The sequence below is a fragment of the Protopterus annectens genome, chromosome 11.part0 (genome assembly GCF_019279795.1).
Source record: "Protopterus annectens isolate FY-2018-M chromosome 11.part0, PAN1.0, whole genome shotgun sequence".
NCBI classification, from domain to species: Eukaryota; Metazoa; Chordata; order Ceratodontiformes; family Protopteridae; genus Protopterus; species Protopterus annectens.
Window position 1 is genome coordinate 180893807 of NC_056745.1, and position 25637 is coordinate 180919443.

The following is a 25637-nucleotide window of genomic DNA, read 5'->3' on the forward strand; positions in this document are numbered from 1 at the left end:
CCATCTTACCTCCAAAATGACATCCAACACTGGATTACTGAGGGATGGTAATGGAGAGATTAGGTAATTAGCCAGGCTGCCAGGTTCAGGGTTTGGAGCTGAGGGTGCAGAATCTGGTTCTCCTGCTGTGACAACAGGGTAGAGAAATGAGGCAGGTGTCATGGAGTCAGCAGTGACACACTGCGCAAGAGGGGGTACCAGTGTTGGCGTGGCCAGTCTTGTGCAATCAATATCATCCTTGGTTTTTCCTGTTTGATCTTTAGTAGTGCTTTAGTAGTACTTTGGAGAGGAGAGGCAGAGGGAGGAAAGGCATAAACTGACAGATTTTTCCAGTTGAAGGACAGAGCATCCACTTTCCAAGCTTGTTTGTGGGGAGTCCTTGTGCAGAATTTGTCCAATTGGTCATTTTGGGGGGAGGCAAACAGGTCTATATCTGGGCTCCCCCATTTGTCTTTCAATGTTGAAAGTATTTGGTTCCAGTTTCCACTCGTGTGGGTCCATGACATTTCTGCTTAGTTCGTCTGCCAGTGCATTTAGTTTACCTGCCAGGAATTGAGCCTGTAGATGCACTTGGTAGCTCAAGGCTGTGCTCCACAGAGCCATGGCTAGTCTGCAGAGGGGGGTAAGAATGGGTACCCCCCGCTTGTTTATGTACCACATAACAGTAGTGTTGTCCATCTTTACCATTAATTGCCCTGGAAGAATGTGGTCCTTGAAGGTTGTCAGAGCATTCTGTACAGCTAACGTTTCTTTTTTATTGATATGCAGGTGCATTTGACTTGGGTTCCATTTGCCCTGAATGCATTTCCCTGCCAGGTGAGCCCCCCCCATGAATAGTCCGATGTGCATAGCCGGCCTTAGGCATAGGCCAACTAGGCGGCCGCCTAGGGTGCTACTCTAGCAGGGGCACTTTTCCAATATTTATTTGGTGTAGGTAGACCAGGATAGGGGCAGCAAGTGGTGCGGTGGGGGGCGCCATGGAGCCCTTTTGCCTAGGGCATCAGTTGACCTGAGGCCGCTCCTGCCGATGTGTTTGTTAGGGTTTGTGCGGCAGGGGGTAGAGTGAATGGTAGTCCCTTGTTGTGGTGGCAGGCCTCTGCCCACCAAAGGAACTCTAACCGTAGGCAAGGTATGATAGGAATCATTGCTTCTAGATCCTGAGAATGTTGACACCATAGGCTTTTTAGATACCATTGTAGTTTCCTCATATGCAGTCTTGGATATGGAATTAGTAGAATGCAGGAGGCCATGAACCCCAAGGCTTGCAGTATTTGCTTTGCAGTTAGCAGGGTTTTTGCAGCCATTAGTTTGAAGTAAGTCGTCAAATGAATTTGTTTCTCTGGCATGAGGAAAGCCATCTGGGAAGTTGTGTTCAAGCTTGCTCCCAGGAATATAATTTGTTGACAGGGTACCAAATGTGATTTCTTTTTTGTTTATGGTATACCCCAGACACGTTATCACCTTTTCTACAAATGCCAGATGATTCAAAAGTATGTCCTGGCTTTCTGCTTGAATTAGACAATCGTCCAGGAATGGGTATATTTGAATATTTCTTTGCCTGTAAAATGTAATGACTGGAGCTAGGCACTTTGTGAATACCCTGGGCACAGCAGGTAAGCCAAAGGGCAGTGCAGAAAACTGATGTAGTGCATGTAGCCTGCTTTGAAGCATAGGTGTCTTCTGCAAGACTCCCTGATTGGGATGTGCAGGTAAGCTTCCTTTAAATCAAGTGTTGCCAACCAGGCATCTTTGCCTAGCATAGGAAGCAACTGGTGAAGAGTTAGCGTCTTGAATTTTGGAATCACCAAAAAGGGGTTTAAGATAAACAGGTCCAGGATAGGATGCCATGAATCGTCTATTCTAGGTACCAGGAAAAGTCTTGAGTAGAAACCTTGCCCCTTTTCCTCTTCTGGTACAGTTTGAATAGCCTTTATGCTTAAGAGAGAGAGTACTTGCTGTTGAGCCTCTGCCCACTGATTTGGGGGTAGAGCTGGCCAACTGTTTGGGGTTGGTAACATGTGGAAGTGAAATCTGTATCCTTCGGAAATTATATTTAAAAAACATTTGTCCTGGGTAATGAGTTGCCAGTTTTTTGCCTGCAGAGCAATCTTTCCCCCTAAAGGAGCAGTCAGTTGAGAAGTGCTTGGAAGTTTTAATGTTAAGTCACTGAGACAGTTTACCATAGGGGAGAGTCTTACTACTCCCTGATTTGGAAGTGGGAGCCCCCCACTGCTTAGTCCTGTGCGTACCCTGCGACTGAATCCTGGGTGTTCATCTGGGTTTGAACTGAGAAGGCCTGGAAGAGGCAAGAAAGGACCAATTCTTAGAGGGTCAATGCCTACTAAATCTTGGAGGCTGTGCATGTAGGAAATCTTTAACAGTTTGCATAGATTTAGCTTTTTCCTCCATCTTTTTAAGAACTTCTTCTGCTTTGTTGCCAAACAGGCAGTCCTGACTTAAGGGAGTATCCAGTAATGATCTAGCAAGGATTGCTCGTTAAGCCAAGCATGCCTTCTAAGTACAGACCCAGTGACAGCAGCCCTGCAAGATGCCTCTAGTGGATCAAAACCACATTGCAAATATGTTTTCCAACTTGTTCAGCAGAATGCATTAAATCCTGTAAAACCCTTATTTTCAGCACAGTCAGGAATCAACATCATTTTCTGTTTAAGCAATCCAATAATATGTTGTTGATACTTTTAACATATGAAAAGTACAGTTTTGTACCTACCATAAATGTAGATGTCCGATAGGTATGCATCTGCAGTCCTAACAAATGGGTTGTCCTGCCTCAGACAGCCCTTCAGTCGGCCGGATTCCAAAGTCTGGGTCTGGCCTCGGCCGATGTCGCACTTCACCCGACGTCATAGCTGCTTGGGTATAAAGGCATCAGCCGACGCCATTTTCCTCAGTGTTTCTTGCCCCAGATGCCAGGTGCCCTCTAGGAAGGCTAAATTTGGATAAATGCAGATAATTCCAAACAGTAGAGAGCAAAATATATATATATATATACATATATACATACAAACAAATACACCATAATAGATTCCTCCAGCTAGCTAAATGAGGGATAAGTACCCTAGGAATACCACAGAGGGGAAGGAGGGTGGGTAATCCTGACTGCAGATGCATACCTATCGGACATCTACATTTATGGTAGGTACAAAACTGTACTATGTCCTTCAAGGATGCATCTGCAGTCCTAACAAATGGGTAGAATACCATAGCCAAACTGGGGGAGGAGGCACTAAGATAATGATGGTGTAGTTAAGATCCCTTGTAAAACAGCAGTTGCAAAACCTGCTCGGGATCTGGAGTATAAAGGAAGATTATAATGCTTGGCAAATGTATGCACGGAGCTCCAAGTAGCAGCTTCTAAAATGTCTTTGGTAGCCACTCCTCGTAGGAAAGCTGTAGTGGTGGCTGTAGCTCTTGTGGAGTGAGGCCTGATATTTTCAGGAGTTGTCTTTCCATGAAATGAGTAGCAGAATCGAATGCAATTTCCTATCCATTTTGAGATTGTCTGTTTTGAAATTGCTTTTCCTTGCACTCCTGTTGCATATGCTACCAGAAGCTGGTCTGTTTTTCTGCTGGCCTTGGTTCTGTCCAGATAGTAGCGCAGCTGCCTGTGTACATCCAAGGTGTGTAGTAGTTTTTCCCCCTGTTCTGTGGGTTGGGGAAGAATGTAGGTAAATGTATAGCTTGGTTCAAAGATACCCTGGATACCACCTTTGGCATAAAAGTAGGATTGGTTCTCAGAGACACTCTATCCTGATGGAAGATAAGGAAAGGCTGCACTGCCATTAATGCCTGTAATTCAGATACCCTTCTTGCTGAAGTGATTGCTAGCAGGAAAGCAGTTTTCCAAGATAAGAACTGTAAGTCTGCTGTTGCTGCTGGTTCAAAAGGGGGAAGTGTTAATTTTTCTAGCACAAAATTGAGATCCCATGCAGGTAAAGGTGGTTTCCTTGGAGGCTTTACATTTTGATCCCTCTCAAAAATTGTCTGTGGAGAGGATGAGAGAAGACAGGGGGATCCATGTTGTACTCTGCTGAAATTGCTGATGCATGTATCTTAATGGAAGAGTAGGACAGGCCATTATGGAACAGTTCTGCTAAGTATTCCAGGATGTGTGCCAGGTTTGCTAGTGTGGCATTTTCTCCCTTTTCTGCACTCCAAATGAGGAATCTTTTCCATTTGGCTGAGTATGTTTTCCTTGTGGAGGGTCTGCGAGCCTCCAGGATAATGTCCTTGACCCTCTGAGATAAATCAAGCTGGTTTTGTTTTATGCAATTTTCCAAGCAGTTAGCTGCAGTGTTTTTAAGTTTGGATGCAGGGTCTTGTAGTTGTTCTGCGTCAGAAGTAGAGGACATAGAGGTAGATGCCATGAATGCGTCTGAGACATGCTTCTTAGTAGCGGGTACCAATGTTGCCTTGGCCAGTCTGGAGCTATCAGAATTACCTTTGGCTGTTCCTCTCTGATCTTCAGTAGAACTTTGTACATCAAAGGAAGAGGTGGGAAGGCATACACTGTCAGGTCCTTCCAGCTGAAAGAAAGGGAGTCCACCCTCCAGGCAAGTGGGTGGTATACTCGAGCAGAATTTCTTCAGTTGGTGGTTGTGTGGGGAGGCAAACAGGTCTATCTCTGGCATTCCCCATTTCTCTGTTAAGGTTTTGAAGATATCTGGATGCAGCATCCATTCGTGAGCATCCGTGGTAGTCCTGCTTAAGCTGTCTGCTAGTGAATTTTCTTTTCCTGGTACAAATTTGGCCTGCAGTTGGATGTTGAGATTCAGGGCCAAGTTCCACAGGTCCATTGCCGTCCGGCATAGAGGGTATGAATGTGTGCCTCCCTGTTTGTTGATGTACCACATGACTGTGGTATTGTGCGTCCTTATCAGCAAGTGTCCTTGCTGGATGAATGGTCTGAATGCCTCTATTGCATACTTCACTGCCAGCATCTCCTTTAGGTTTATGTGTAGATTCAGCTGGTCTTGTGACCATAGGCCTTGAATGCACTTGTCTTCCATGTGTGCCCCCCAGCCTAGGTCTGAGGCGTCCGTGGTAATGGTCTGCCTTGGCTGTGGTTTGTGGAAAGGCAATCCTCTGTTCATCTGACAGGCCTGAGCCCACCACAGGAATTCTTTTTTCAGACCTGGAATGATTGGTATCTGGGCTTCTAGACTGTGTCTGTGCTGAGACCATACATTCCTTAGGTACCATTGTAACTTTCTCATATGCAGCCTGGCATGTGGGATCAATATTATGCAGGATGCCATGTAACCCAGGGCCTGCAGGACTTTCCTTGCAGTAAGCTGAGTTAGTCTTGTTAATGCCATGAAATAGACTGGTAGTTGCTTTTGTTTTTCCTCTGTGAGAAAAGCCATCTGAGTTATTGTGTCCAGTTCTGCCCCCAAAAATGTTTTCCTTTGAGATGGCACTAGTCTTGACTTTTGTATTTTGACTGTGTATCCCAAGGCTTGCAGCAGTTGTATGACATAGGCCAAATCCTGTATTAATTTTGTCTTGTTGTCCGCTTGTATTAGGCAGTCGTCCAGGTATGGGTAGATTTGAATTCCCTGAAGCCTGCAGTGAGCAATTACTGATGCCAGGCATTTCGTGAATACTCTGGGCGCAGTAGATAAGCCAAAGGGCAATGCTGAGAATTGATAATGCTCTGATCCTGCAAGAAATCTGATGTGTCTTCTGCAATCTGGTCGTATAGGGACGTGCAGGTATGTCTCCTTGAGATCTAGAGTCACCAGCCAAGACTCCTTGCCCAACATGGGAAGAAGTTGCTGTAGTGTCAGCATTTTGAATTTTGGAACAATGAGGTATGTGTTCAGTGCAGACAAGTCTAGAATAGGCCTCCATTGATTTTCTTTTCTTGGTACAAGGAATAGTCTGGAGTAAAATCCTTGGCCTTGTTCCATAGATGGCACCGTTTCTATTGCTCTCATCTTTAGTAAACTGATTATTTGTTTTAGAGCCTCTGATTTCTGGCTTGGTGGAAGGTTTGGCATTCCTCTCTTTTTTGGTAGAGTGTGGAAGTGAAACCTGTAGCCATTGTCTATTGTTTGTAAAGTCCATTTGTCTCCTGTAATACAATGCCAATTTCTTGAGAATAAGGCTAGCTTTCCGCCCAAGGGTGCTTCCAGTTGTTCCCTGGTAGGCGGAATCAGAGCCAAGTCATTGTGTCTGCCCTGTAGATGTGGTTGCAGTCGCAGCTGTGGCGGCACTTCCTTGGCTGGCAGGGTGCCACTGACGACCCCTATAGGCACCCCTAGATTGACCTCTGCCTCTTGGGCGTCTATTTCTGCCTCTCTGTGCTCTGGAGCTGTCTGGAAAGGACCAATTCTTTGAAGGCCAATTTCTGCTAAACCTTGGAGGTTGGACCTGCAAAAAATCCTTGACTGTTTGGACAGATTTTGCTTTTTCTTCCACTTTCTTTAGAACCTCCTGTGCAGGGGAGCCAAACAAACTTCGCTTCTCCATAGGGGCATCCAGGAATGTAGACTTAACATGGTCTGGTAATGATTGTTCTTTTAACCAGGCATGCCTTCGAATTACTGCTCCAGTCATAGCCGATCTAAATGAAGCCTCCAGTGCATCATAGCCACATTTTAAAAAATGATTACTGACCTGCTGAGAATTGTGTACCAAATCCTGAAGGGACTTGCGGTCTAAAGGTTCAGGAGAGGCCAGTTTTTTATTCAGTTGATCTAGCAAAAATTCCTGATACTGAATCATGTGAAATTGACAGTTTAAAGCCCTCGCAGAAAGAGTAGCAGATGTATAAACCTTTTTACCCCATCTCTCTAATGCTCTAGATTCCCTTTCAGATGGGAGTGGGTTTTTGGCAGAGGCAGCTGCAACACCCTTAGGGCCCTGAGAAATGGTTTCTGGGTCTGCAGCATGAGCCTTATACAAGTGGTAGTGAGTATCCGGGACCCTGTAGTATCTGTCAGGCTTTGCAGGGGCCGAGGGAAGAGAATCAGGGGTATACTGGCATCATTGTATGCATCATCACCAACTGAAAGTACAGGTGGAATGGCTAAAGGCCTATGCTGTGGTAAGTGTAAAAAAGTCCTTAGCCTTTTCCTGGAATCTGAAAAATCCTGACCCTGCCATTGGAAGTGTTCCCTCATGGAGTGTAAGGTTTCCCCAAAAGAAAATTCTTCTGGAGGAGAGGCAGAAGGAATGGAATCCTCTGCATCAGAGTCCTCATAAGGTGAGTACGGGCCTTCCTGATGGTCTGATACATCTGAACCATCCGAGGAATAGTCAGAGGACAGAGGTTCAGGGGGTTCAGTCCTAGGCCTCTTATCAGGAGAGGGTTGTGAGGCCCGGTCTGGGTGAGGATGGGATCCCCTGATCAAAGAAATAAGGTCCTCAGCAAGGCTGAGGATCTGTGAACTGGAGGTAGGCCTGTGAGAGGGGGGCTTTTGAAGGTAAGGCCTTGGAAAGTTTGGCTGCTTTAGCCCTGGAGAAAGCCTTGATAGACATAGAAGCAGGGGGTCTAGCTGCCCCACGTGCAGGAGTAGAGATGTCCAATGGAATAGTGTCAGACAACTCTTGTGTGCCAGCTACTTCAGAAGGAATTTCTATAGCCGACTCAGCCATGGCCTGTGTGGCCTCGGTTATCGGAGGCATGCTTTCGGCCGAAGGGAGAACCAAGGTCTCGGTTTCAGCCGAAACCGAGACACTCGCGGTAGGCCTGACCGTGGTTTCAGCCGAAACCGCGGGTCGCGAGTGTCGGTCCTTTTCTTTGCGTTTTTTAGCTAAATGTGTAGTCGGAGTCTCCGACAGCATTTTATATGCAAAAGTGGAGCTAAAAAACTCTTCAGCGAACTCCGACCGACGTCTAAGAGTCCATCGGTTGAAGGAGGCACAGGCTAAACAAGCTGATACGTCGTGGTCTGGGCCTAAGCAAGGAAGGCAGTAAGAGTGGATATCCTTATGAGGTATTTGTTTCCCACAAGTTAAACAATTATTTACTTTGTCTGACATCGGTTGAGGCAAGAAAGAGTCCCCAACGGGGTACTTAGCTTTTTAGAAGTTTTCGGTAAGCTGAAATCTCTGGATCTGACCGACCGGCACTTGCGAACAGCTTCTGCTTCGGGCACCGCACGGCAAGAAAGACTGAGGAAAATGGCGTCGGCTGATGCCTTTATACCCAAGCAGCTATGACGTCGGGTGAAGTGCGACATCAGCAGAGGCCAGACCCAGACTTTGGAATCCGGCCGACCGAAGGGCTGCCTGAGGCAGGACAACCCATTTGTTAGGACTGCAGATGCATCCTTGAAGGACATCTGGCAGTTTACGGCCGTAATGGCCAAGGCTGCAGAAGTGTATGCCTTCTTACCCCATCTATCCAGCTCCCTGGAGTCTCTATCAGAGGGGGTAGGATTTTTGGCAGTAGTGGCCTTAATGCCCTTGGGTCCCTGTGAAATGGTCCCAGGATCCGCAGCAGGATTTTTAAAAAGGAACTTGTGAGAGTCAGGAACCCTGTAATATCTATCAGGTTTTCTGGGAGGAGGAGGTAGAGTCAGGGGCCAAGCTGGATTCCGAAAAGGCATCATTGACCATGTCTAGTACAGGAGGGATAGCTAAAGGCCTGTGCTGGGGGCAGGAGTAAGAAATCCCTAAGCCTCTTTTTAGAATCAGAATATTCCTGGCTTTCCAAATGAAAATGTCCATAAGAGTATGCAAGGTTTCACCAAAAGAAAAATCCTCTGGGGGAAAAGCAGAGGGAATAGAGTCCTCTGCATCAGATCCTCATAGGTAAATACTGGTCATCAGAGGAAACAGAAATTTCAGAATCCTGGTCCGAAGTATCATAAGCAAATTCAGGCCTAGATCTCTTAGAGGGGGAAGGTTGGCTTCCCCTGATTAAAGTAATAAGGCCTTCAGCCATTCTTATCATTTGTTTTTTAGGCATAGAGGCCTGACCATGCAGTCTGGGTGTCGGTTTTCTAGGCATGGTTCGAGTTTTAGGCCTTGAATAAGAAGATGGCATTGGTTTAATATGCAAGTCAGTAGGCCTGAATACACCCTCAGAAGTCAGTGCCTGCACAGCGACTCTGGACCCATCCAAAGTAGAGACATCCTCAGGTTCCACAGTTGAAGCATCTCGTGGCATACCTGACTCCGAATGGGTCTCAGTAGAGACCTGCGGGTATCAGTGGCTGCGAAATCACCTCACTGAGTACCGGCGAACTGGTGACTGGCTTAAGAGAAGCCTTGTCGGCAGCTTTGGACCTAGGAGGTCTGTCTCTGTGTCTTTATCTTTGCGTTTTTTCTAAATGTCGGTAGTCGGATGGCTTACCGAAGACATATCTGGATAATTGAACCACGTACCAAAATATTTAGAAGCGTAAATATACTGACGCAGAATAGTTTGTTGCTTAAATAAGGCACAAAACCGACAGCGAGGTACGTTGTGGTCAGGGCCTAGGCAAGGAATACAGTACGAATGGAAATCTTTATGAGGTATTTGCTTTCCACAAGAAATACAGTTATTGACTTTTACTGATATCGGTTTAGAGCAAGAAAAAGTTTCCTTAGCTTTAGTTGAAGACTTTGGTTCAGAAACTCGAAAAACAAAAATTTCAGGAGTCGGCCGACTGGCACTTGCGAACTGCTTCGGGCACTGCACGGCAAGAAAGACTGATGTAATGGTGTCGGCTGCATGCTTTATACCCCTGACTACCTGATGTCACGGAAGATGAGATAGCAACTGACGCAGGACCCAAGACTTTGATAATCAGGCAGACTGAGGGCTACTGTAAGCAGATAACTCAAATGTGATGACTGCAACAGTGAAACACGAAGAACATCTAGCTACAAGAACCAGATAACTATAGCAAATTACCAAACTACTAATAAAAAGGGAGAGTTAAGTCAAAAGGAAGAGAATTTTAAGGTACTTATCCCCACTGCAGGCTTGAGCCATAGAATCACGTCTGATGCTAGGCACGGCAAATGAGATGTGAGGGGTTAGAGGGGAGCAAGGGATCATGGGAGTGGGAGCAGCTCGTGCCTAGAAGCTGTCTAATGTTGCTGGCTCAGATTCAATGTCAGATCCTATGACCCAAAAGTGAGGAATAGTGACATGGATAACATCAGATCTAAAGCACTTCTAGAACATTTTTTTTCTCAGAAAAATGATGCAGAGGAATGATTTTCCCCCAAAAGTTATTTGCCCAACCTTGAACTGTTAGCAGACGGTCAGTTCCAAGAAGGCCACAAAGGGAGCACACCTTGGCAGCACGAATTCCCTGAAACTGTTTCCTAACAGCTGCTTTTATGTACCTCTCGTCAGATGCACTGCAGTTATGAAACAGGGAAGATTCCCTGAAGCTTTAAAAGCTATCCAGTGGTCATATCCATGGTAGGATACAACCCATACAGCTTAGGCTACTGCACCAGTGATCTAAATATTAAACAGTACATTTTCTGAGCCGTAATTATAGCCGTAAAAAGCTCAGACAGGCTGATGCAAGCTAAAGTCAATATAAAGTTATCTTGGGCTGCTGAGGAGAATGCAAGCCTAAAATTATGTATATAGCTTAATTTAAGAACATTAGGCATCCATCCCTGTGAAAACAGAAAAAAAGTATAATTAAATTATAATTTTTTTCTGCTTTCACAGGGATGGATGCCTAATGTTCTTAAATTAAACTATATACATAACTTTATGAAACTGTTTGAAAATCATGAAAATGGTAGTTTCTACTAGCATTTTTTCCCATTAGTACCCAATTTAGCTGGAGATAAACAGCCTGCATATGCAAGCAATTAATCTTGAGCGATATGAACAAAATGTTCATGGTAAAATTGACAAGGTACAATGTAATAAATTCTTAAAGGGATACTAACTAGCAAGCAGCTCAGTGAGACTGCATATTCTGAGTGAATTCTGTGAGATACAATGCCGTTAACATTTAAAGGGATACTGACAAGCAGTTCAGTGAAAACAAATTAAAAGTTTGAAACCGTGAGAAGTGAACATTTATGCAAGTAGCTGCCTCCCTAGTAGCCTTAGTACTTCACTGCATTAAATGTAACAGTGCACAATTTAATTTAAGGGTAGCCAGCACACTTTTTTCTTAAGGTAAATGATAATTGGTGGAATTCAATGAAGCCTACACTGTGGTTTTCCGGAGTGTAAGTTAACTTTTAAATTCAATAAGTGCTGTGTAACAGTGCACACCTCCATGCAAACAAGGTAAACACAGTGGTATGCTAATTACTGATTAAACAGCTGAACTGCATGTTAATCAACCAAGCCAACAAGTTGGAGCTATTCAACAAGCTATAAAGCAGCCATGTAGAGTCCGTGCTGGTGCTTCCCATGAATTCCAAAACTTTTGGTATACAGCCACAGAAACAAGTCTACACGGACAGAATACAAAGTAAAATGTGTGAGATTTGAACTGAACTTAGCATGTGACAATACGTTCAATGCAACAAAATGAAAGTAATGAATGTGACAATACGTTCAATGCAACAAAATGAGAGTAACGATAGCAACACAAATCCATTCTGTGCAATAACACAAATGCAGCTTTGCTTCCTCACCCCCAAAAGAACGGTACACTTGTAAGTAACGCAGACAAATAAGCGTGTGTACTAATCAAAATAATTATAAAAAACATTAAACACGATTCATAGGTAAATGTCAGCATATCTAATATGTAGCTGACAAAATGCAGACATATCTAAAAATCAGTATGCCTGTGTTCAATTCAGCTCCCCTTCAGTTTCACTAGCTACATGGTTGCCTTCTGGTGTAGATTCAGGGCTGTCAGCATGGTGTAGATGCAAAATAGGTCTGAACTTGTTAGAATTGTTGAATCCCAAATCCTTGGCTCCCTGCAGCAGATGTAAACATTGTGGAGGCACACCCTCAGTGTATGGATGGCAAGTGATGGCAACTGTGAATGCTTACATTAGGTGGGTGTGTCAGGTTAGATTTACAAAATGTTACATGTACATCTGTAATGGTTGGAAATGCAAATAAGCATACAATTCACAGGTTCTGTTTCATTAACATCCAACCTCCTCTTCATTTTTGTGCAAACTGTTTTCTTTGTCAGTTTTTCCATTAGTTTTTGGCCATTGTTTAAGCAATGTTGTTCTTAACGCAATTACGGGCAAAGGAGGAATGAATGGGCAGTTTGGCTATGCTTATCTTGTTTGGGCAACGTTGTGCAATAGGCAAAAGGGAGACCTTAACAATGACTAGCACATAAGGGAATGTCATGCAACTCTTCCAGTGGCAAGTATGACAGTTACTACTGAGTCTCTGGAACACACCTGCTACTTAAATGACTCTGTGGCAGCAGGTGTTAATGCAGTGATACGTTCCTTTTTTGGGACCAGATGGTACTGGGTGTGAATACAGCTGTACCTAATAACTTCTTTTGCTTTACCATTGGTGCATTAAAAAGCAATAGGGAAGGTAGGACAGTGGTGAAATGGGGAGCAAGCAGGGGAAAGAACAAATGGAAAGCAATACAGGAATGTGCAGGAGGGAGGTAGGAAAAAGTACAGTTGTGTACACTTACCATAAATGTAGATGTTTGAGTGTATTCACTGTTGCAGTCATCACACTTGGGTTATCTGCCTGCAGGTAGCCCTCAGTTAGCCGGAATACCAGACAGTCTTAGTATTTCTGCGTCTGATGCTGTCGCTTCTTCCATGACGTCAGGTTGTCAGGGGTATAAAACAAACAGGCAGCCAACACCATTACATCAGTTTTTCTTGCTCCAAATGTCAGGAGACCCAAATAGGGAGCTAGTATATGGTGGGGAACATCACCAATAAAAGTTAAATACCAAAGCCATTAAGGAATAGGCATAGAGAGGAGAGGTAGAAAGATAAAGAAAACCAGGGGGCTTGAGGGAGGGAAACCAGGACTGCAACAGTGAATACACTTGAACATCTACATTTATGGTAAGTGTACATAACTGTACTATCATGTTCTTAGTGTTTCACTGTTGCAGTCATCACACTTTGGTTGATTCCTAAAGCTGAGGAAGGGTGGAGGCAGTCAAGAACGGTTAGGGCTGGCTAGAAGGCCTTGCAAGACTGCTGTAGCAAATCCAGCCCCGGATTTAGAAAAGATAGGTAGGTGGTAATGCTTGGTGAAGGTGTGTACATAACTCTAGGTTTCAGCTTCCAGAATGCCCCTGGTAGGGACTCCCCTGAGAAATGCTGTAGAGGTGGAAGTAGCCCTAGTGGAATGTGGTCTGATCCCTGTGGGGTAGGTATTCCACGGTGCTTGTAGCAGAAATGGATGCAGTGTGGAAATGGTTTGTTTTGAAATGTCCTTGCCCTCTGCCCCTGTAGCAAAGCTGACTAGCAGCTGATCAGATTTTCTGAAAGGCTTAGTCCTGAAAAGGTAGAACCTGAGCTGTCTGTGTACATCCAAGGAGTGCAGGATCTTTTCCCCTTTATTCTGAGCGTTAGAGAAGGCTGGCAAATGGATGGATTGGTTTAAAGCCACACTGGACACCACCTTAGGCATAAAGGACGGGTTAGTCCTGAGGGAAACCCTGTCAGCATGGAAAATAATGAAGGGTTCCACAGCCATTAGTGCCTGTAACTCGGACACTCTTCTTGCTGAAGTTATGGCTAGAAGCAAGGCTGTCTTCCAAGAAAGGAATTTAACGCTGCTGAGACAGCAGGTTCAAAAGTAGGAAGCGTGAGCTTTTCCAGTACAAAGTTAAGGTCCCAGGCAGGGGTGGGTGCTCTCCTAGGGGGCCTTAAGTTGTTAGCCCCTTTCAGGAACTGTTTGATGAGAGGGTGAGAAAATAGAGGTGGGTCAGTATTATAATGAGCTGAGGTGGAAGAGGCATAAATCTTAATGGAGGAGAAGGACAGGCCTCTGTGGAGTAGCTCTGCTAGGAAATCCAGGATTAGAGGTAAGGTGGGGACTGCTGTGTCCTTCCCTTGAGAGTGATTCCAAGAACAATATATTTTCCACTTTTCAGCATAGGATTTCCTAGTATTAGGCCTTCTGGCTTCAAGAATGACATCCAGCACCTGTTTGCTGAGGGCTGCTGGTGTGGTTTTCAAGGTATAAGCCAGGCTGCAAAGTTTAGGGTTTGCAATTGGGGATGCAAAATCTGTCCCTCCTGCTGACACAGCAGGGTATGAGTCTGGTGAAGGTGCCAGGGTGGCACTTGTCAGGCTGCGTAAGAGTGGGTACCAGTGCTGGCGTGGGCAGTCTGGGGCAATAAGAATTGCCTTTGGTCTGTCCTGATTTATCTTGAGTAGTACTCTTGAGAGAAAGGACAGAGGGGGAAAGGCATAAACTGAGAGGTTTTCCCACTGAAAGGATAGGGCATCCACCTGCCAGGCCCTGTTGTGAAGGTTCCTGGTGCAGTATTTGCTCAACTGGTGTTCTCGGGGGAGACAAAGAGGTCCACCTCTGGTGTCCCCCACCTCTGGATCAGAAGGTTGAAGGTGTTGGGCTCCAATTTCCACTCGTGTGGGTCTAGGAGATTTCTGCTTAGGTTGTCTGTCAGTGAAATTTGTTTGCCTGGCAGGAATTGAGCTTGTAGATGCACTTGGTCAAGGCTGTTTCCACAGGGCTATCGCCAACCTGCATAGTGGGTATGAATGGGTTCCCCCTGCTTGTTTATGTACCACATAACTGTGGTGTTGTCTGTTTTTATAAGCAGTTGTCCTGGAAGGATTAGGTGTTTGAAGGCTGTCAGCACATTCTGTACAGCTAGCATCCCTTTTTGATTGATGTGCAGGAGAATCTGTCCTGGGCTCCAGTGCTCTGAATGCATTTGCCTGCCATGTGAGCCCCCATGCATAGTCTGATGCATCTGTTGTCAGGGTTTGGGCGGCGAGGGGTTGAGTAAAAAACAGTCCCTTGTTGTGGTTGCATGCTTCTGCCCACCACAGGAACTCTGCCCTTAGACAAGGTATGATAGGACTGTTTCCAGGTCCTGAGAATATTGGCATGAAAGACTTTTTGAGTACCACTGAAGTTTCCTCATATGCAGTCTTGCATATGGAATTAGCAGAATACATAAGGCCATGAACCCTACGGCTTGCCGTATTTTCCTTGCAGATAACTGGGTTCTGGTGACCATTTGTCTGAAATAGTTTGTCAGATAGATCTGTTTTTCTGAAGTGAGAAATGCCATCTGGGATGTTGTGTCCAAGCTTGCTACCAGGAATACAATCTTTTGAGTGGGCACCAGTTGTGATTTCTTTTCATTGATGGTGTACCCCAATGAAGTGAGAATGCTTTTTACAAATGCCAGGTGCTGTAGTAGCAATTCCTGACTGTCCGCCTGAATCAGGCAGTCGTCCAAGTAAGAGAAAATTTAGATATTTCTCTGCCTGCAGTATGCAATGGCTGGAGCAAGGCACTTTGTGAATACTCTGGGCGCGGTAGATAAGCCAAAGGGAAGTGCAGAGAACTGATAATGCATATAGCTTGCCCTGAAACTTAGATATTTTCTGCATGATTACCTTATGGGGATGTGCAGATAAGCTTCTTTTAAGTCTAGAGTGACTAACCAGGCATCCTTGGCTAGCATATGGAGAAGCTGTTGTAGGGTAAGCATCTTGAATTTTGGGACTACCAGAAAGGTGTTGAGAATTGATAGATCCAGGATTGGGTGCCAAGAGCTCTCTTTTCTGGGCACCAGGAAAGGTCTGGAGTAGAAACCCTGACCCCTTTGGTCTAGTGGAACAGGTTGAATAACTCTGATATTGAGCAGGGAAAGTACTTGCTTTTGAGCCTCTGCCCACTAGTTTGGAGGAAGGTCTGGAAACCTGCTTGGGGTTGGCAGTGAATGGAAGTAGAATTTGTACCCCTGGGATACAATGTTTAGGACCTATCGGTCATGAGTAACGGACAACCAGTTTTTGGCGTGAAGGGCAGGTTTTCCTCCTAGGGCACAAGTAATTGGGCAGGGCTGGGAAGGATAACTGATAAGTCATTGTGAACTTTTAACATAAGGAGGTGGCTTATCACTCCCTGTTTTTGATGTGGGGGACTCCATTGTTTAGATCTCTGCATACCCTGAGACTGTAGTCTGGGTGGCCTGTTTACCCTGGGTTTGGTCTGGGAAGGCCTGGAAGGGGCTTGAAAGGACCAGTTTTTTGAAGGCCAATGTCTACTGAATCTGGGTGGCTGCACTTGTAAGAATTCTTTAACAGTTTGCATAGATTTAACTTTTTCTTCCATCTTTTTAAGAACTTCTTCTGCTTTGGTGCAAAACAAACAGTCCTTATTTAAAGGAGCGTCTAGCAATTTGGATTTGACATGATCTGGCAATGTTTGATCCTTCTCAGTACAGACCCAGTGACTACAGCCCTGCAAGAAGCTTCTACGGCATCAAAGCCACACTGCAAAGTATGCTTACTAACTTGGTTTGCAGAATGCATTAGCTCTTGTAAGTCTTTATTTTCTGCACAATCTGGAAGTAACACCATTTTTGTTTAATTAATTCCATAATATGTTGCTAGTACTTCAACATGTGAAACTGGCAATTCAATGCCCTGATGGCAAGAGTTGCAGAGGTATATACCTTCTTACCCCATCTGTCTAAAGCTCTGGAATCCCTGTCCGAAGGGGTAGGATTTTTGGCTGTAGTAGCCTTAATACCTTTAGGTCCCTGGAAAATGGTCTCTCTGGATCAGCAGTAGGATTCTTTAAGAGAAATTTGTGGGAATCAGGTACTCTGTAGTACCTGTCAGGTTTCCTAGGGGTGGGGGGTAATGTATCTGGAGTAAGACTGGATTCCATAAAATCATCATCTAAAATGGGTTACAGCTAGAGTCCTGTGCTGAGGCAACTCTAAAAATTCTCTAAGTCTCTTTTTGGACTGAGGATAGCCTTGGCATTCCCAGTGGAAATGCTCTCTTAAAGTATGCAAGGTTTCACCAAAAGAAAAATCCTCTGGAGGGGAGGCAGAGGGAATGGATTCCTCTGCATCTTAATCCTCATAGGCTGATAAGGGCATGTGTCCTGATAATCAGAAGGGTCAGCGTCATCGGACTCCTGGTCTGTAGAATCATTAGCAAACTCAAATCTTTGTCTTTTAGCAGGGGAAGGCTGGCTTCCCCTAATTAGGGTGATAAGGTCTTCAGCCATTCTAAGCAATTTGTTTTTGTGGCATGGGAGCATGAGCATGCACTTTGGTTGTCGGTTTTCTAGGCATAGTGCTTACTCTGGGCCTAAGAAACTAGGTAGTTTTAACTAAAAAGTAAGTCTGTTTGATCTGAGCATTGGTAGGTCGAAATACACCCTCAGAAGCCGGTGCCTGCACAGTGGCTCCAGACCCATCCAAGGTAGAGACATCCGCAGGTTCCACAGTCTAAGAATCTTGCGGTATACCGGACTCCGAAAGGGTCTCAACAGAGGCCTGAAAATCCACAGAAGTGGGCATAAGGGGCTGTAAAGGCGCCTCACTGAGTACCGGCGGACTGGCGACTAGCTTAACAGAAGCATAGTCGGCAGTTTTGGACCTATGCCGTCCGTCTCTGTCTTTATCTTTACGTTTTTTCGGAAGATCAGTAGTCGGATGGCTTACCGAAGCCATTTCGGAATACAGAGAATGACGGCAAAAGAATTTAGCGACAAAGATAGCCCGATGACGGATGGTTCGGGCGTTAAACAAGGCACAAAACTGACAGCGAGGGACGTCGTGGTCTGAGCCTAAACAGGTGATGCAGTAAGAAAGAAAATCTCCGTGAGATATTTGCTTTCCACAGGCAAGACAATTGTTAACTTTTTCTGACATCGGTTAGAGCAAGAAAAGAGATTCCACAACTGGGTACTTAGCTTTAGAAGACTTCAGGATTAAAAACTCGAAAGAAAAAATTTCAGGTAGCGGGCGGCCGACCGGCACTTGCGAACTGCTTCGGGCTCCTCTGGAAAAAAGACTGATGTAATGGGGTCGGCTGCCTATTTTATACTCCTGACGACCTGACACCATGGAAGAAGGGACAGCATCCGAAGCAGAAATACTAAGACTGGTATTCGGGCCGACTGAGGGCTACCTGCAGGCAGATAACCCAAATGTGGTGACTGCAACAGTGAAACACAAAGAACATCCATAACTATCCAGTTCAACAGTAAAAACTGATAATATATGCAGAATATTAGATGAATTTGGACTGTCACCTCCAGACAGAGGGGTGGCAACAACACAATCAAAACTGTATAGCCAAATGGACCGAATCAAGTGTGTCAAGAAGACACGTGTACAAAATGGAGAGCTACGTATGGGACAATTATTTATTTATTTTTTTTGTGACACAGGTGCCTTGTTTTCTTTGAGAGAGTAATACTGGAGAAAGGACATAGATATGTGCGAGTCTGGTAAGTTGGATAGGTAAGGAAGCAGTTGCAGACAGACGAGACAAGACATAGGGATTGCGATGGACACAAGAGGTCGGTGGACACCGTGGATAGAGTGAGGGTGGGGATATCCAGGACCCATCAACGTCAAGCTGGCTAACAGTGAGAATAGAGTCCTCACTCCCAGGACTGTCATAACTGTCACCACACTCAGCCATTGGCTGGAGCACTAAGCATCTCCTTCTCCTGGTCCTATGTAAAATAAGGGAGAGCAGCCCTCCATCCAGTGTAGGCATGAACCAACAGTGTGGCGCACAACCCTATGCACCATCCCTGGCAGTTCAGCGTAGGTGATAAACTCAACACACCTGCCACTAATCCCTGAAGGAACCACTGGCCTATCCTCCTGGGCAGAACTACCTGAGGGGGCAGGTAGTGCAGGGTCAGCAGACGTTGTGCTGCCAGGTTGGCTTCCCAGATGTGCTGGGCAATGGTACCAGACCCGGTGGGGGGGGGGGGTGGATCTTGTGGTACACATAGATGATATGGACACATTGTGATGACACATAGTAAAATAAAACAGAGATAAGGGTTGGGGAGAGAGGAAAAAGAGAGATAAGATTAGTATCTTCATATGCAACTTACAAATAAATTAACACAATTACTTGACTCTATTACCTTAACCTTTACTCTTAAGACTACCACCCCCTAACAAATAACTTATTACTTTTAAGACTAGCAGCTCCTAACAGATGCACATTATACTACAGATTGCAGCAAGTGCTCCTTTACATTTGCATACATTGCACACATGCTTGTTCAAATTATCCACATTACAGTTTACAGCAGGGCATGTGTGCCACTGGCATAGAACTTTTACTTTAAACTTTTAAGTTACACATATTTGAAGAATTAACAGTTATTGTATAGTTGGGATATCTGAACCCACCACCTCTGACTAAAGTCTATTATTGTACTGTTGGTTTGTGCTACGGACTAATGCATATTCCAACTGAAAAAGTAAGTATGCATGCATATTCAGTTTGACACTACTGGGAGGGAAATCTTACTTTCTACAAATTGTATACAGTTTTTTTGCACTTACTGTGAAAAGGGGATGAGTTCTTTTGAAAACTATTTTGTTTATTCAGTGTTTTTATGGAAATGAAACCAAATGAACTTTAATGGGAAAAAAAATTAGGTTGACATATCAAAAATCTGAGGTAGGTAATCAAAATAGTTAATGCAAGAAATGTAAAATAGCTTTGTCTCTGACCATGATCCAACTTGAAAAATGAATACATTTTGAATGGTATATTCACCTGGTACTTGGTCTTGCGTGGAGGACTAGATATGGACCACCCTAAAATGAGCAAGTCGGGACCCTTCCATCTCTGAAAGTAGAGAAACTATGTGGTTAACTTCAGGGACAGAAGGTCTGGATAAAGCAGGATAAAAATGTCTGAAGCATTTTGGTGGTCCTCAGATAATGAGACTTGCCCAAACGGTGAGATCAAAGTATTGGGAACCACAGTTAAATAGGAATAAAAAGGGGGCTATGAGAATGACCTTTGCTTTGCTCATGTTGGAATAAGGGAAGACCAGACAAAAGGCATAAAGACACCCCAGGGTTCATTTCAGGACCAGTACACCTCTGGGAGATCCTACTGAGAAATGAAAGAGAGGAAAGCATCAGTGGCATTTGAAGTTGGCCAGGATGCAAACAGGTTGCATCAAGGTATTCCCTAATTATAAAATAGCACCTGAACCATCAATGAACTTATGGACAACTCTTGAGCAGTCAGCAGACATAGGCTGAGACTGTCTGTGAGAAGGCTGGAATGACCCTTGAGGTGGACAGCCAGGAGAAGGTGACAGGAGGCAACAACACATTCGCAAATTTTTATGGCCTCCCAATAAAGGAGTACCACATCACTGCCTCACTGTTGGAGTGGATGGCAATTGCACTTGAAGGGAGGGAGTCTTGAAAAGACTGCCCTTATCTCTAAAATACTGATGTGCCGTGATGCATCTTGAAGTGACTAAAAGCCCTGAAATGTGTGCTCTGAATGACCCCCCCACACACACACACACACACACACACACACTCCGGGGCAGAGGCGGCATGCATAGTCATTATGATCTTTTGGAATGGGGTTTAAAATGGCTTGCCCAGAGACAGCTTTGACTCCAAAGTTCACCAAAAACTGATATTTGCATTTTCTTGGGCAACAAGTCAGTTAACTAATTCCATTGAACTTTGAGGGTCCACTGCAGAACCCTCAAAAGTCCTTGCACTGGCTACAGTAAATAATGTGATGGATGTTGGCACATAGATAAAAAACTGAGAGCAGCTGTCAAGATTAGACTCATCTTTTTAGTAGGGAGAGAGCCAAGACAGGTCTTGGTGTCCAGAGGGCATCCTATAAAAGTTAAGCTTAGTGAAGTCACCATTTGGAAACTTTACTATGTTGACTGTGACAGTGAAGGACTGAAGAGAATAAGAGGTGAATGCCTGGATTCGGCCTCTGCATGGACAGGGCGTGCCAGGAATCAATTAGCCAGGCAGAGAAAGTCCCTCAACCACTAAAGTTAAAGAGCTGCTATAAATGCAGGTATGCATTTCTTGAACTGCCTGAGTTTGTGATGAGACTCAAGGGCAGTCTTCTGAATTGAGAATGGCTGGCTCTTATACTGAAGTAAAGGAGCATCCTGGATTCCTTTCTTATTCTAATATGCAAGTATATATCCTGGAGACAGAGAGCATAAGCACATCCAGAATGTTTTGACAGATGAGGATAGACTGCAATGCAATCAACTCAAAGGTTACTTGGAAGAAAAGTTGCTTAGTGCAGCCTAACTCAAGAATGGGCTAGATATTCTGGGACTTCTTCAGTATCATAACATAGCCTTGAGCACATACTACACTCCTTTCTGGTCTGATGTGACCCTCTTAGACAGCTCTCTCTGGCAAAAGGTTTATAGGTGGGGTAAATTTCTTATCTCCCATCCACAGATCCAAGTTATGCTCGAATATAGACAGGGATAAGCTTTGCTTTACATGGATGGGGAGCCTGTTACAAAACAGTGGTATCCTCTGCGAGATATACCCATCTCTCCACACTGTTCTGCTGATGCTGCAGCGAAGGTTTAGATCCCTGGATCAAGAATTTGTAGTGCAGTTTGATTCGCATTGTCTATCACCAGATTAATAATTTTGCTGGTTGAAAGAACCACACAAGAGGAAGATCACTAGTGAGCAGAATGCTTCCACAACTCCATCCAGGTAGTCAAGGCCAAAATCTTCACTACCAACAGCTGTCTCTCCAATGGAGTGGTCAAAGGCATCAACTCCAAAATAGCTAACAATACTGACAGAGGATAATTGGCTGACTGGTGGTTTCAATAGCACTGGGACTGGAAATGATCTCATGGAGGAATGGTCCAGTGCAAGATCGAAGAATCTGGCAGAGAAGGTACTGTAGAGCCTGCAATGTTAGTGGGGAATGAAAGCCGGGATAAAATCTGCTTTATCTGGGAAAAAAAACACTACAACTATACATATAACTGAAGTATATATACTGCAATTGTGTAATGTGCTTCTAACAACTATGTAGTGCAAAAAGCACTGGGATTACACTCGAATATTTGGAAAAAGACAAGCTTGTAAACACTCCTATATCACAAAAGTGATAAATTATAACTTTCTGAACAGCAGCTAAGATTGGCTCTTGCATTGGGGATGGATAGGGGTGAGCATCAGTTGTTCAAGAACCACTGCAGGAGGTAAAAAGCTTTTAAAAGCAGTTAGAATTTCACTCTGTCACACTAGCAGACAAAGTGCGGCAGAACAATGAGTCTAACAAATTTTTTAAGTTTTCCTTTTTACTTCAGAGGGAGACTTCATTTTTGTCTGCTGTCTGACAGCAACAAAAGTTTTTTTCAGTCTTTCAAAAGCTCTGAAAGCAGGTAAACACTTTGTGCTTTTATACTTTTTTCCCTTCATTAAATAATAGTACATGGAGAAGATAAAGCTCCATGACTACAAAAAATTATGATCAGGTGTCACCGACCGTAACCATTCTTCTACATTCTCGGCATAGATGCCAAGATTCACCTCTCTGACTTTGCTCTCAAGGAAAATTTCTTGGCATCCACGTCTTAAAAAGTTGGTAATGGTCATATATCCAGTCATAATCCCCTATTATCACAGTAGCTTTACTGTCAATTATAATGTATACCCAATAATGGTGCAAGGTGGGCCAAGTGTTTCTTAACACCTAAAATAAAATGAAAATTAAATAAATCACAGAAACAAAATTAATTATACCAGTCTAGTTACTGTATGCCTTGCTCAGGAGTTGAATTAAAGATAAAAGGCATTTACATAATGGAATACTTGCTCTGCAAACCATTTTTTGAAGATGTGAGTGTTTAAAAACCTGAGAGGCAAAGGTGTTCTGTGTTATGAACAAATACTAAGGCAGGTGAGTGGCAAAAAGATGGACTATTCATTTTGTTGTGCCAGCTATAAAACATACCACTGTCTAAGAAGGGATAGCTGCAACTTGTCTTACTGTATACCTGCAGAACAGAATCAAGATTTAAGAGAGATTTTGTTGTACAGGTGGGTCAGTCGGTAGTGACTTCCAAAACAGACTTCTGACAAAAAAAAGTCTTACCTGCAGCAACATCACTAATGTCCCATATTCGCACTCCTCCTGTCTGGCCTCCAAAAGCATATACAAAAGGCAAGTCTGGACAACACGAGGCACAGAAGAGAACACTCTGCAGGAAATAGAAATTTAAGAGTCATGCACTATATCATCTGGCATGTACATACAGCCCTCCTACCAAGTAACACTGACGTTTGTTCTTAACATGCTTTAAATTATAGCAAGAAACATCAGAAAGAGAAAAGCACAGTCGTGTACCTACCATAAATGTAGATGTTCGAGTGTATTCACTGTTGCAGTCATTACTCTTGAATTATCCTGCTGGCAGGCTACCCGCAGTCGGCCTGAATTCCAAAGTCTTGGTCCGGCGTCGGTTGCTGTCGCCTCTTCCCTGACGTCAATGCGCCAGGGGTATAAAAGATGCAGCCGACACCATTTTCTTCAGTTTTTCTTGCCCCAGATGTCAGGTGCCCCCAAAAGGGTAGGCTAAATAAATTATGCCAATAAACATGCATGCACTAAAGTAAACATTTCCTTCATCTACAAGCAAATACACCACATAGGTTGTATAGAATAGAGAAGTACAGATAAGAGCCAACAAAAGAAAGGGGGATGGTGGGAGGGTAACCTGGACTGCAACAGTGAATACACTTGAACATCTACATTTATGGTAGGTACACAACTGTACTATGTTCATCGTGTTTCACTGTTGCAGTCATTACTCTTGGGTTGAATCCCAAAGCTGAGGATGGGTGGCTGGGCTAAATAGGATTAGGAGAGGCTATGAGGCCCTGCAGAACTGCAGTGGCAAAGCCTGCTCTGGATTTAGAGTAGAGAGGTAAGAGGTAGTGCTTTGTAAAAGTGTGCACTGAACTCCAAGTTGCAGCCTCTAAGATGTCTTTGGTTGGTACTCCTCCTCTGAGGAAGGCTGCTGAAGTGGCTGCTGCTCTGGTTGAATGTGGCCTAATGTCCTCAGGCACTGATATGCCATGCTGCGAGTAGCAGAAATGAATGCAATGGCCTATCCATTTTGAAATAGTCTGTTTTGAGATAGCCTTTCCTTGTGATCCTGCAGCATATGCCACTAAAAGTTGCTCAGTTTTTCTGAAAGCTTTAGTTCTGTCCAAGTAGAAGTGTAGCTGTCTGTGTATGTCCAAAGAATGCAGAAGTCTCTCACCCTTGTTCTGTGGGTTTGGATAAAAGGTAGGCAAGTGAATGGTTTGGTTAAGGGCCACACTGGACACCACCTTAGGCATAAATGTCGGGTTCGTCCTCAGACAAACCCTGTCTGGATTGAAAATGATAAAAGGTTCCACAGCCATAAGTGCCTGTAACTCCAAGACTCGTCTTGCAGAGGTTATTGCTAGGACCAGAGCTGTTTTCCAGGATAAACATTTTATATCAGCTGTTGAGGCTGGCTCAAAATAAGGCAGTGTGAGTTTTTCCAAGACATAACTGAGGTCCCATGCAGGTATTGGTGCTCTCCTTGGAGGTCTTATGTTTTTGGCCCCTCTGAGGTACTGCCTTATTAAAGGATGAGAAAAGATAGGTGGTTCCGTATTGTAATGGGCTGAAATGGCAGAGGCACGAATCTTAATTGATGAAAAGGATAGGCCTTTGTCCAGCATCTCAGTTAAGTATTGTAAAATCTGAGGAATATTTGGTACAAACGTGTCAATTCCTTGTGCCTGGTTCCAAGCAAAGAATCTCTTCCATTTTTCTGCATAAGATTTTCTGGTACTGGGCCTCCTGGCCTCCAAAATAACATCCATCACAGCTTTGGAGAGAGGAGTGTTCTGAATGGCTACATTATCCGCCATGCTGCCAGATTTAAGGTCCTGAGTTGGCTGTGCAGGATCTGATTGTTTTGTTGGGTCAGTAAGTGAGAAATTTGAGGCAATGTCCAGGCTAGACCTTGGGACAAGTTCTTTAGGATTGGGTACCAGTGCTGGCGTGGCCAGTCTGGGGCAATCAGTATCATTTTTGGCTTCTCTTGTCTCACCTTTAGGAGTACCCGGGGAAGAAGAGGGAGTGGAGATAAGGCATATACTGTTAGGTTTTTCCAGCTGAAGGATAGGGCATCCACTTTCCATGCTTGCATGTGATAAATCCTTGTGCAGAATCGCTGTAGTTGGCAGTTGTGAGGGGAGGCAAATAGATCTATGTCTGGGCATCCCCATTTCCTTGTTATCATGCTGAAGACTTGTGGATCCAGTTTCTACTCGTGGGGATCCATGAGGTTTCTGCTTAGTTCATCTGCCAGAGTATTTATTTTTCCTGGCAGGAATTGTGCTTGCAGGTGAACTTGATAAGTCAATGCTGTGTCCCACAAAGTCATGGCTTGTCTGCAGAGGGGGTAGGAATGTGTGCCTCCCTGCTTGTTTATGTACATGAATGTAGTACTGTCCGTCTTTATCAGTAGTTGTCCTGGATGAAGTAGATCCTTGAAAGCTGTCAGGGCATTCTGAACAGCTAGCATCTCTTTTTGATTGATATGAAGATGCATCTGGCTTGCAGGCCATGTGCCCTGAATACATTTTCCTGCCATGTGGGCCCCCCAGGCATAATCTGATGCATCCGTTGTTAGTGTCTGCCTGGCTGTGGGTAAAGTGAATGGCTGT

The 25637-nt window shown here is 44.4% G+C and overlaps 1 protein-coding gene across 2 annotated transcripts in view; it reads right to left on the reverse strand.

Moving 5' to 3' along the window:
* Positions 1-25637, reverse strand: part of PWP1 (PWP1 homolog, endonuclein) — a 630765-nt gene that overhangs the window by 173859 nt on the left and 431269 nt on the right. For both annotated transcript variants that reach the window (XM_044087585.1, XM_044087586.1), the window contains one exon: positions 23023-23128. In XM_044087585.1, coding sequence (XP_043943520.1) covers positions 23023-23128 — 106 coding nt within the window. The remainder of the gene's footprint in view (positions 1-23022; positions 23129-25637) is intronic.